This window comes from Hemiscyllium ocellatum, chromosome 8, assembly GCF_020745735.1.
Source record: "Hemiscyllium ocellatum isolate sHemOce1 chromosome 8, sHemOce1.pat.X.cur, whole genome shotgun sequence".
Lineage (NCBI taxonomy): Eukaryota > Metazoa > Chordata > Chondrichthyes > Orectolobiformes > Hemiscylliidae > Hemiscyllium > Hemiscyllium ocellatum.
In genome coordinates, this window is record NC_083408.1 from 64,137,156 (window position 1) to 64,149,637 (window position 12,482).

General features: G+C 37.9%; 1 protein-coding gene across 3 annotated transcripts in view; it reads right to left on the bottom strand.

The window, feature by feature from the left end:
* Positions 1 to 1,560: 1,560 nt before the first annotated feature.
* jkamp (jnk1/mapk8 associated membrane protein) overlaps positions 1,561 to 12,482 on the bottom strand; it is a 43,085-nt gene continuing 32,163 nt past the window's right edge. For all 3 annotated transcript variants that reach the window (XM_060828407.1, XM_060828406.1, XM_060828408.1), the window contains exons 5-7: positions 9,173 to 9,354; positions 4,994 to 5,070; positions 1,561 to 4,336 (exon numbers count right to left, since the gene is read on the bottom strand). In XM_060828407.1, the coding sequence (XP_060684390.1) occupies positions 4,118 to 4,336; positions 4,994 to 5,070; positions 9,173 to 9,354 (478 nt within the window). In that variant the 3' untranslated portion in view covers positions 1,561 to 4,117. The remainder of the gene's footprint in view (positions 4,337 to 4,993; positions 5,071 to 9,172; positions 9,355 to 12,482) is intronic.

Here is a 12,482-nt window from a genome sequence, read left to right on the forward strand (position 1 = left end):
CTAACATGCCATTTATCTTCCCAAGTGCTTATTTTTCTTGCATGTCAACTTGCTTTGATTGACTGATAGAAATACTTCTGTATCAGTGTCAAATTGTTATTTGACCAGTCTATTGGGCAGTGCTCCCAATTTTGTTACTAGTACCCAAATAGGGATTTGCAGGCTACTGAGCTGTGTATGCTTTTGGCATATTCCATTTGATTAATCTCCTGTTTGCTTGGAAAAACAGGCAATAGTACATCCACACCCAGATTTATGACCAGCACCAACGAATTCTCCATGTCATTGGCAGATTTTATAATACTTTAGCTGCAAGAAAAAGTGATGAGAAAGCATAAATGCTGCTACCATGAAAACCAGAGGCTGAGAAATCTTACAAAGAAAAAGCTGCATGCTTTCAGAAGGGTTATAGTTGTAAAAGTGAAAGTTTGTCAAAGGGTATTCTACTTCATGTAACTTCCAGTTAGATGCAAAGACCTTTAGATGGTATGAAGATTGGTAATTTAGCAGACAATTTACAAATCTCAATGGGTAAGAATTTAAGGGTGTTTAGTTAATTGTACCTACCTTCAGTGCAATTTTAGCAAAATTGTCAGAAAAGCAGTATAATTTTCCAAAATTATAGGAGCAGCTCAAATAACCCACATGAAAATCCTAACACCTAATATTAAACAGTACACATTTTAAATAATATTGGACAAACTGTGCAACATTGAACCTGTACATTGACTAAGTCGGTTATAAATAAAGTGTTTGTCTTACTTTTCATGTTAAAATAAGTAGGTTAGAGAACTCTGAGCAAGTTACATAACAGAAAAGATTAAAAACTAGCTAAAAGAAACTAATTTAAAATATATGAAGCATGCAATGAACAGCAACCAGAATGGGTATTGAATATTATTTAAAATTCACAATTAATGGCCAATCATTTATTCATTATAGTGAGTTCAGTAAAAAGGCTAAAACAAGAATTTGCTCAGAAATAATGGCAAGTTTCTTGTGCCAGCTATCATTAGTATGTAAAGCAAAACAGTAACTTATGATAAATAGAGACTATGCTATCTGTTCCAGTTCAGTACTCTAGCCTTATCAAAACTAAAGAAAAATCATACCATGAGACTCCTGTTTTATGAAATTACTTGATTTATGCAGTTAAGACAAATTCAGCTCCTTCCATATATTTCATGTTGCACTGCCCAGTTTCATCTGTGATTTGAGTAGCCTATGCCACTCAATGTTGGAGGCCAAAAAAAGCAACATTTGAATAGGTACACTCCTGCACATTGTAGATTATATCTGGACGTTTGCTGGCTTTTTCTTTTCCTTTATTTCTCTTTGTCTCATCCTATTTCTATTTTCATTCTTCATTGGTGATTATTTCTATAATTAGTTAAATTTAAGTAAGTGTTGAATTTGATGCTCAGGAAATCCCAACCACACCATTCCATGATCAACTCACACATCCAGCAATTTTTGGACCTTCATATTTTGTAAAGTGGATTTTGGAAAAAAAATTGAACAGCAAATATACCAATAGCAGAATACATTTATTGCATTTGTTTCTTGCATCAGCCACAACTGAAGTCTTTGTTAGCTGCAATACGACTCAGCCTCTATAACCAAGTTAAAAATACTGCTGAGCAACTAAAATTCATGGAGGCAGATATTTATGAAACAAACAGAAGACTTGAATATCTTGAGATAGAAAACTGCAAACTGAAACTGGTGAGTGAAGTATTATTTAGCAATGCAGTGTTTTCTATTAAAACTAGTTGTATGTATTTACACTTTACATGCATCTGAACGGCAGAATCTCTTCAAGAAAGAAATATTCCTGCATGAAACAGTAAAATAAAGCATATTCACATTTGCACATGCTCTTCCTTAACCAACAGCGCAGCAAAAATGGCTGTTGTGGTTAGGCATTACTATCCGTTCCTTTAGCTGAGAAAGTTAAGCAATAAGGTCTGGATTTCCATTCTTAATCACTTTCAGCGAATTTGCTGTAAAAATCTGCAGGATGAGAGACACCTCTGATTACAATGAAGCTGCATATTAATAATAATATATTCCAATTAATCTTTCCTATCTTTCATTGACAGTGCAACTTCCAACTGGTGAGAGTCATTGCCTCACTCAAAGAAGGAAGAGAAAAGCAAATCACAGCAAAAAACCAACAGGATATTGAACTACAAATCATCTACGGTGCATCATCTGAAAAACTGTTTTGTGAAAAGAACTTAACACAATGTCACAAAGTTTACATTCCAGTGTTTAACATCAAGCCTCGTAATTGTGATACTTTATAGTCAGTTTTTATTCCTAAATATTTCTACCAACAAATTAATTACTATATGTGCAAACTTAGGCTCACCTCAGATACCTTGGATGCAAACAATTCTATTATAGTGAGAAAAATGATTTCAGTCTCCTGAAAAATTTCAATTTGCATTCATAAATCATATAAGTGTTCTAGAATTTAAATGTTTAAACTTTGTCATTTTTTCCTCATATTTACATACAAATTTCAAGCAAAATGCATCTACAATTTAATCATTATTGTTGACACAAAGTGCATGCATACTGTTTGCACTATCGTGTCCCTGTTTGAAAGACTACCTATACTTAGTTCTACTCGGAGTAATATACCTTAATTAACACATGCTACCAAAGTAATACTATTTTTTCTTTGTTTTTAGATAATCTTCTGAATAGCTGGTCACTGGATGCTAGGGTTCAAAAGGTAGTGAGTAACAAAGATTTTTACTGGTATTTATGCATGTATTTATCACAGAATTCACAAATGCCACTTTTGCAGGAATCTGAAGAATGTGAACAGTGTGTACTAAACACAATACAGGATCTGATGCAGAAAATCTATAGCAGAATACAAACGGTTGGCTACGTTAGTGATCAGCTAAAACAGTACTTAAGTAAACTGCAGTCCTTTGTGGGAGCCACACTTCCTACTGGTAGGCCATATTTGATTAAAATTACTTTCTTAGTTGGATTAAACTTATTTTAAAATTTACTTTATCTTTAAATTACAGAAGAAAAGGAAAGATGCGTGATGAAACAAATCACATCACCTCAATGACAACATTATATAGGTAAGAAAATATCATTAAATCCTATTAATAATATTTAATTTGAAATTTGTGAAAAATACTTAGTCACTTTTAACTGGCAGTATCAGAGGTCTCTGTTCGTAATTCCCTCCAAATCTTTATGTTTTAAAACATTTATCATTGAGATTTCTGAAAGATATACTTCCAGTTTTTGTATTTAAGATCTCAACGTTTCAAATTATACTTGAGAAACATTGCCTCAAGAAAATATTAATACCAAACCTTTCATGATAGAAAGCTAACTACATACAGAAGAACCTTGATTATCAGAACTTGAGTATCCGGCAACAACACAAGGTCCCAATGCTTGGCTAAACTACGTTATCCAGCATTCGATTAACTGAATGAAATACACCCCACCCGTGTCCTTCGGATAATCGAGGTTCCTCTGTATAGATAGAGGAACTCCACTAGAAAATGGATGGGTGAAAGTTACAGTGGAAAAACAAAATGTAGACTGATAATTATTGTGGCAACTTAAATCTAACCTTTAATATTCAAAAAAACCATGGGCAGCTTCTGAAAGAACCAATTAATTGGCGATGTAGGCAGGCCCTTTCAACTGACCCACCACCGCACTTTGTTCAAGGAGATCAAATAAATTCTTCCAATAAACTGGCATTAGCCAAAGTTCAGAAACACAGTGTTGAAAATTAATGTTGATTAGGTTTGGACAGTTGTATCATTGCAAAAGATTCACCATTTATATTCTGCCCCACAGGATGAAAAAGAAGCTGAAATTTACACTTTATGTAATCCACTGCAGTTATGAGAGATGGATCCAATTTATTGAAATAAAATTTCTTATCTGCATTTTAATGCTGATTTGTCAAAGCATGTGAATCGATTATGTACATAAAATATAAATAAAGCAGACAGCACATCACAGCCGAACAAGCAATAGTAATTATACTGTAATCATACTGATTCTTACACAAACAGCTAGAATCTGTTTCAAACATCCCTTGTTCTATAGTATGTGCCCCTTTTCAATGTCCATTGCCACCTTCTGACAATATCCTTGAAGGTTCTGTATATTTAGCAGTTAACAGGTAGAAAAGTGCTGGAGTTGGTACTAAAGCCAGCAGAGGCAGATCTTGATCCAGTTTATCTAATCTTGAAATTGAGATTATTCCATAGGCATGCAACATCCAATGACTAAACAGAACAACCAGTCTCTTCTTTTTGGTGATCAGATCCTTGTGTGTCTGTAAATGAAAAATACATTTTTGTTATTTTAAAACTTTTATTTATCCCCTGTTGCTGTTACAAAACAACATTACACTTAATGTGCCACACTTTGAACAGTCCTTCATCATACGCGCTCACAGCGATTCAGAATTTCAGCAACAGAAGGGAACTGATCATATTTATCATTCACCTAATTCCCTAAAACTGAGTTGTCACAAATTGAATAATCGTTACAATAAAACCTTTGCAGTATATATTCAGTTTTAATTCACAGTACCATTTTCTACTACACATAGAGTCACAGAGTTATAGAGATGTACAGCATGGAAACAGACCCTTCGATCCAACCCGTCCATGCCGACCAAATATCCCAACCCAATCTAGTCCCACCTGCCAGCAGCCGGCCCATATCCCTGCAAACCCTTCCTGTTCATACACCCACCCAAATGCCTCTTAAATGTTGCAATTGTACTAGCTGCCACCACTTCCTCTGACAGCTCATTCCACACATACAGCACCTTCTGTGAACAAGTTGCCCCATAGGTCTCTTTTATATCTTAGTTAAAAATATTTAAATACTAAATTGACAGTTTATACAACATTAAATCTACAGTATTCCAGAATTTCTAATAAAGTTTCTGTCATAGTTTTGTTATTTGAGTATTCTGACATACCTGTATTTCTGAAGCAGACATGTATACTGCCAAAGTTACCAATGACAAGACTAGAATTATGTATGGAAAAGCATAATCTAAAAGAAATGACCAAAAATTAGTTAATTGTTTCTCAGCACAATATCTTAACATAAAAATGTTGATTAAATTTATTTTGCAAATATAAACAGAATAAATTAAAAGACTGACTTTTTTTAAAAAAAATGTATACCTGTGAGAGTAAATGGCAACTCATTAGATACATTCTAGAAGCATATGAGATCATTTAAATGCAGGGTAAAACATCAACTGACCTTCAGAGGTATCTCTTTCTCATGTTTAATCAGAACTGTTCCCCAAACCAGTTAGAAGGTAATAATGACTACAGAATTATCTGCAAGCTGGACTATAACTAATTATAAGCAGTGTCACTACAAGAATGAATTATAATTTTAAAAATTTAAGAAATACCATTTGTCAATCTTATGCATTATATTGTCCTTTTAACTATTTTTTGAGCAAAACAAGCAAACTGCATTACATGGTCAAATTTATTTTGGGTAAAATACTCAGAATGAATTCACCTTCAATAATAAACTGCATATGCAAAGCAAGGTTTATGCATAAGCAGTGAAGAATAGTGGGTATGTGATTATTACAAAATCTCTGGGAAACTCGAATTAAAAATCACACAACACCAGGTTATAGTCCAAAAGGCTTATTTGGAATCATTAGCTTTCAGAGCGCTGCTCCTTCATCAGGTGGTTGTGGGTATAAGATTGTAAGACACAGAATTTATCGCAAAAGATTACATTGTGATGTAACTGAAATTATATGTTGAAAAAGACCTGGATTGTTTGTCAAGTCTCTCATCTTTTAGAATGACCATGTTTCAATCCTTTCAGATGTAAATCGCAAATGTTTTTTTTTTAAAAGTTACATTCTCAAATGTCATGTCAGCCCAGGTAATGCATTGAAGGTGTAAACTGCCCTGTGTAACACTGTCTGTCTGGTGCAATATTCTGATTGATTCTAATCTAAAAAATGGATTTACAGAATCTTACGTGGATTCATGCAGTTTTTGAGCAAATAAAATGTAATTCTGCAAGTACAATTTCACCACCCAAACTTATGTGTGTGTGTGTGCATCTGGGGGTGTGTGTGTTTGTGGCGGTGGGGGGGGGGGGGGGGGTTAATGAGTGTCTGAGATGGAATGTGTGTGTGTGAGAGTGTAAAGGGGCATCAGTCTGTGAGAGGGTGAGTGTGGGAGTGTATGAGAAAGGGTCTGCGGGAGTGCACACGCGTGTAGTGCAATGGGGTCACCTGTAGTGTGACATGAACCCAAGATCCCAGTTGAGACCATCCCCATTGGTACCGAACTTGGCTATCAGCCTCTGCGCGGCCACTTTTTGGTGTTGCCTGTCCCAAAGTATGCCTTAGAAGACACTCACCCAAAGGTCCAAGGTCGAATGTCTATCTCACACCCCAGGCAAGGATGCACTGAGGCACAGTACATTTGCAAGATCAAGCAGAGGTTACGGCAACGGATGAATGGACACCGCACAACAATCAACAGACAGGAGTGTTCCCTCCCCAGTCTCCCAGGGGACATTTATGTTCCCTCCCATAAATGTCCAATATTAAATGTGATTCTGTGGACAAAATTACTTAATTCTGACTGTGCCAAGAAGTACACTAATAATCAACTTAAGATCTTGACCAAACAGAGTCCAAGTCTCAGGAAACTAAGAATGACAGTTCCTACTTCATCTCCATACCAACAATGTTCCACCCAAGCAGCACCCTCTTCTCATACTGTATAAGTAATGTTTCAGTTTAAGTTTGCTTTCTTGCATCCCAGTTCTGATGAATGCAAGACAAAAGTTTTTTTAATAAATGTTAAATTTATGAATAAGCAACTATTCATTACCCAGGAATTAGACAAGGTCTTTTCCTATCTTAACATTTCCCGGGTAACTATCCAGTTAAGTCCTAAAGCATTCTTCAATGTCTCAACCTCTAGCTCAGTTCGAGAGACTTTTGCAGAGTGCACTAACACATGCAATTGCACATTAGAGGTACCAAAGGAACAGAAATGGAAATTCTCAAAGCCAATATTGGACAATTTGGTCAGTGGCAAAGGAGAGATAATTGAATCAGTGGCAAAGGAGCACATTTTTTCATTTACATTGGATGTGAACATAGGAGGCATGGTTACTAAGTTTGCAGATGACACTAAAATTGGAGGTGTAACGGACAGCAAAGAAAGTTACTTCAGAGTACAACGGGGTTTGGATTGGATGGCCAAAGGGCAGAGGAGTGGAAGATGGAGTTTAATTTAAAGAAACGTGAGGTGCTGTATTTTGGAAAGGCAAATCAGAGTAGGACTTATATACTCGATGGTGAGGACCCAGGGAGTGTTGCTGAACAAAGAGACCTTGGAATGCAGGTTCATAGCTCCTTGACAGTTGAGGCGCATGTATTTAGGATAGTGAAGGCAGCATTTGGTATACTTGCCTTTATTGGTCAACGCGTTGAGTATAGGAGTTGGGAGGTCATACTGTAGCTGTACAGGACATTGGTTAGGCCACATTTGGAGTATTGTGTGCAATTTTGGTCACCTTGCTATAGCAAGTTTTGTATGTCGGTTTGCTCTCTGAGCTGGAAGGTTCGGTTTCAGACATTTTGTCACCATTCTAAGTAACATCATCAGTGAATCTCCGGATGAAGCACTGGTGGTATGGCTCGTTTTTTATATATGTGTTTAGGTTTCCCTAGGTTGGTGATGCCATTTCCTATGGCGATGCCATTTTGTGATGTCATTTCCTGTGGTGACGTCACTTCCTGCCCATTTTCTTTTTGGGGGGGGTTGTGGAATCCAACTCAAAGTGTTAAAAGAACAGGGAATGGCATCACCATCCCAAAGGAACCTAAACATACAAATAAAAAGTGGGCCATACCACCAGTGCTTTGTGCGGAGGCTCACTGATGGTGTTACCTAGTATGGTGATGAAACATCTGAAACCAAACCTTCCAGCTCAGCAACAAACATATGTCCAGAACCTCAACCTGAGCTACAAATCTTCTCAAAACTCGCTCATAAGAAGTTGTGAAGCTTGAAAGGGTTCAGAAATAATTTATAAGGATGTTGTCAGGGTTGGAGGGTTTGAGCTATAAGAAGGCTGAATAGACTGGGGCTATTTTCCCTAGAGCATTGGAGACTGAGGAGTGACCTTATAGAGGTTTATAAAACCATGAGGGGCATGAATAGGGTAAATAGGCAAGGACCTTTCGCTGGGGTGAAGGAGTCTAAAACTAGATGGCATAGGTTTAGGGTGAGAGGGTAAAGATTTAGAAGGAACCTAAGGCAAAACTATTTCATACAGAGTGTGGCATGTCTGAAAGAGTTGTCGGAGGAAATGGTGAAGGCTGGTATGATCACACTGAAAAGGCATCGGGATGGGCATATGAAAAGTAAGAGTTTAAAGAGATGTGGGTCAAATGCTGGCAAATGGAACTAGATTTATGTAGGATATCTAGTTGGACCGAAGAATCTGTTACCGTACTGGATATCTCAATGACTAATGACAATGACTTCAATCTTTCTGATGTTGAGTTTGGAGAAGCTGGGCCTTTAGATGGACAAGATAATTGACAGCACCAACACAATCAAGGGATCACATGAGGTGCTGAAAATGTGAGCAAACGAGCATACAATTTGACATTGATTCCCATATTAAAGATGATGTAATCAAGAGATAGACACTAAAAATGAAGACACCAGGGTTAGATCGTTGCTTGACAAATGCTAGTTGCATTTAGATAAATAGGAAATAAAGTATAACCAGGGCATGGTGTCACATAATATGAAAAACAAACATTGTAAGTAATTGTGCCATGATTTTCCTATGCAACAGTCAAAGGTGAGAAGGAATAATACACTCTGGTTATAGGCATGTAGAATGTGTTTTGTGATATGAAATTGGTAATGAAAGAAAGTAAAATTGATTACAGCAGAAAAATCTCTACATGTTAATGCTGATAATTATATACTGTAAATCTCAAAACATGTCTTAAAAAGTATTAAAAATTAAATTATGCTGGTTTGGACAATTGCTGGGGTCAAATAGGTTGTGGCAAAACCTTGTGAGAGAAGTAGCTAAATCCGAAGGTAACATCTAGACACGGAAATGTACTTACAAAGCAGGCCTCCACCAACTGCCTGAAGTACTGTCAGAATTGGAAAAAAGTAGAGAGCTGCATAAATGCTTTTAAATCGATCAGATTTTCCAAGACCACAGGCAATCTTTTTAACCAGGAGTGGACGAAGCAACATCATAAAAACCAGACAAAAGGCATAGTATATGAAGATAATAGTATATCTGAAAACAAAACAACAAAAAAAAAGACTGACCATTAAAAACAAACATTAGCAGAGAACAGAAGTGAAATTGAGATGCCCATTTTTCAAAACACTGGTTTCCAATTTTAAGGTGTGTGCTCCCTCACTACTTTTAACGATGAGTTTGTGAAAAGCATAACACATGCTCAAAAAATAAGCAGTACATTTTTCTTTGTTAATAGAAGTGGAAAAAAACATTACTTACTGTTCCATTTCAGGAAATCAGTTGGTGAAGCATAGTACAGGAACTATCTTTATTGTCATTTATTTATTTATAGAGCTAACACTACAAGTTCCTAACTCAGCCACCCTAGAGATTTAATAAGTAGTATTTTAATATATTTTGAAACAATGAATTAATTAACTTTTCAAGGAAAGAGCTACCCATTAAAGGAGAATATCTCATAAATCTTTTCTAACCAATTTGTTAAGAGAGATTATTACCTGGAACAGGTAGGACTTCAACCCAGGCACCTTGTCTAGAGGTAGAGACACAATCACTGTGAATGCCTTTTTATTTAATGTGAAAAAAACCTACCAAGGGAGGTGTGGAAACCAAGGAAAGTATTTTCTGGTGAAACAGCTCCTTCTCAACTGGGAACAAGACACAATGATTTAAGTGCCAGAGTGTTTTACATCTAGATAGTTTTTTTTCATCAACCTGTTCAAAGATCAACCTGTACTGAAACTCAGTCGCTCGCTTAACAGGTAACCACTTTACAAAGTGATTTATTTTTATAGTTTATTTTTCAGTCAGCCTGAGTGTATTATGACAGAGCTATATCCATCAATCCTGGGGTAGGACTTGAATCTGGACTTTCTGACACACAGGCACTACCATCTTCTACAAGATCTTAATGTCCCTTTTTAACATATAAAAACAGGGCAGGATTTTGAGGTTTAGCAATCTTGTGCAGATTGCCACTGTAACCTTTTTTAAAACAAAACAAAATTAGAACTCCACAGTTCTGACAGAAGAAATTTGAATCAAGACTCCTTCAGAAGTGCAGAACTGGACTTCCATTCAGACAATTCTCTTGTAGTGAACTTTAGGGAGAAGACAATCAATGGCCCCTTTCTCAGCAGACAGTTGCAGGATTCTGAAACTTCAGAATCACAAGAGACCCATTTTGACAACTAGAACATAGAACATAGAACAATACAGCACAGAACAGGCCCTTCGGCCCACGATGTTGTGCCGAACATCTATCCTAGATTAAGCACCCATCTATGTACCTATCCAATTGCCACTTAAAGGTCGCCAATGATTCTGACTCTACCACTCCCACGGGCAGCGCATTCCATGCCCCCACCACTCTCTGGGTAAAAAACCCACCCCAGACATCTCCCCTATACCTTCCACCCTTCACCTTAAATTTATGTCCCCTTGTAACACTCTGTTGTACCCGGAGAAAAAGTTTCTGACTGTCTACTCTATCTATTCCTCTGATCATCTTATAAACCTCTATCAAGTCACCCCTCATCCTTCGCCGTTCCAACGAGAAAAGGCCGAGAACTCTCAACCTATCCTCGTACGACCTATTCTCCATTCCAGGCAACATCCTGGTAAATCTTCTCTGCACCCTCTCCAAAGCTTCCACATCTTTCCTAAAGTGAGGCGACCAGAACTGCACACAGTACTCCAAATGTGGCTTAACCAAAGTCCTGTACAGCTGCAACATCACTTCACGACTCTTGAATTCAATCCCTCTGCTAATGAACGCTAATACACCATAGGCCTTCTTACAAGCTCTATCCACCTGAGTGACCCCAAGATCCCTCTGTTCCTCCACCTGACTAAGAACCCTACCGTTAACCCTGTATTCCGCACTCTTATTTGTTCTTCCAAAATGGACAACCTCACACTTGGCAGGGTTGAACTCCATCTGCCACTCCTCAGCCCAGCTCTGCATCATATCAAAGTCTCTTTGCAGCCGACAACAGCCCTCCTCACTGTCCACAACTCCACCAATCTTCGTATCATCTGCAAATTTACTGACCCACCCTTCGACTCCCTCATCCAAGTCATTAATAAAAATTACAAACAGCAGAGGACCCAGAACTGATCCCTGCTGAACTCCACTTGTAACTGGGCTCCAGGCTGAATATTTACCATCTACCACCACTCTCTGACTTCGACCGGTTAGCCAGTTTTCTATCCAATTGGCCAAATTTCCCTCTATCCCATGCCTCCTGACTTTCTGCATAAGCCTACCATGGGGAACCTTATCAAATGCCTTACTAAAATCCATGTACACTATATCCACTGCTCTACCCTCATCCACATGCTTGGTCACCTCCTCAAAGAATTCAATAAGACGTGTAAGGCAAGACCTACCCTTCACAAATCCGTGCTGGCTGTCCCTAATCAAGCAGTGTCTTTCCAGATACTCATAAATCCTATCCCTCAGTACCCTTTCCATTACTTTGTCTACCACAGAAGAAAGACTAACTGGCCTGTAATTCCCGGGGTTATCCCTATTCCCTTTTTGAACAGGGGTACAACATTCGCTACTCTCCAGTCCCCTGGTACCACCCCCGTTGACAGTGAAGACGAAAAGATCATTGCCAACGGTACTGCAATTTCCTCTCTTGCTTCCCACATAATCCTAGGATATATCCCGTCAGGCCCGGGGGACTTGTCTATCCTCAAGTTGTTCAAAATGTCCAACACATCTTCCTTCCTAACAAGTATCTCTTCTAGCTTACCAGTCTGTTTCACACTCTCCTCTTCAACAATACGGTCCCTCTCGTTCGTAAATACTGAAGAAAAGTACTCATTCAAGACCTCTCCTATCTCTTCCGACTCAACACACAGTCTCCCACTACTGTCCTTGATCGGACCTACCCTCGTTCTCGTCATTCTCATGTTTCTCACATACGCATAAAATGCCTTAGGGTTATCCTTGATCCTATCCGCCTAGGATTTTTCATGCCCTCTCTTAGCTCTCCTAATCCCTTTCTTCTGCTATTATACATAAATACATATGTTAAGTGTGAGGTTAGGGTGCTGGGGAAGACAGGTTGCCTGATGGTAGCACGTGTAGTGCACCTGTGCAAGGCAAATGATGGTGTATTTAGGAAAGGTCAGGATAGGTGGGAGAAATC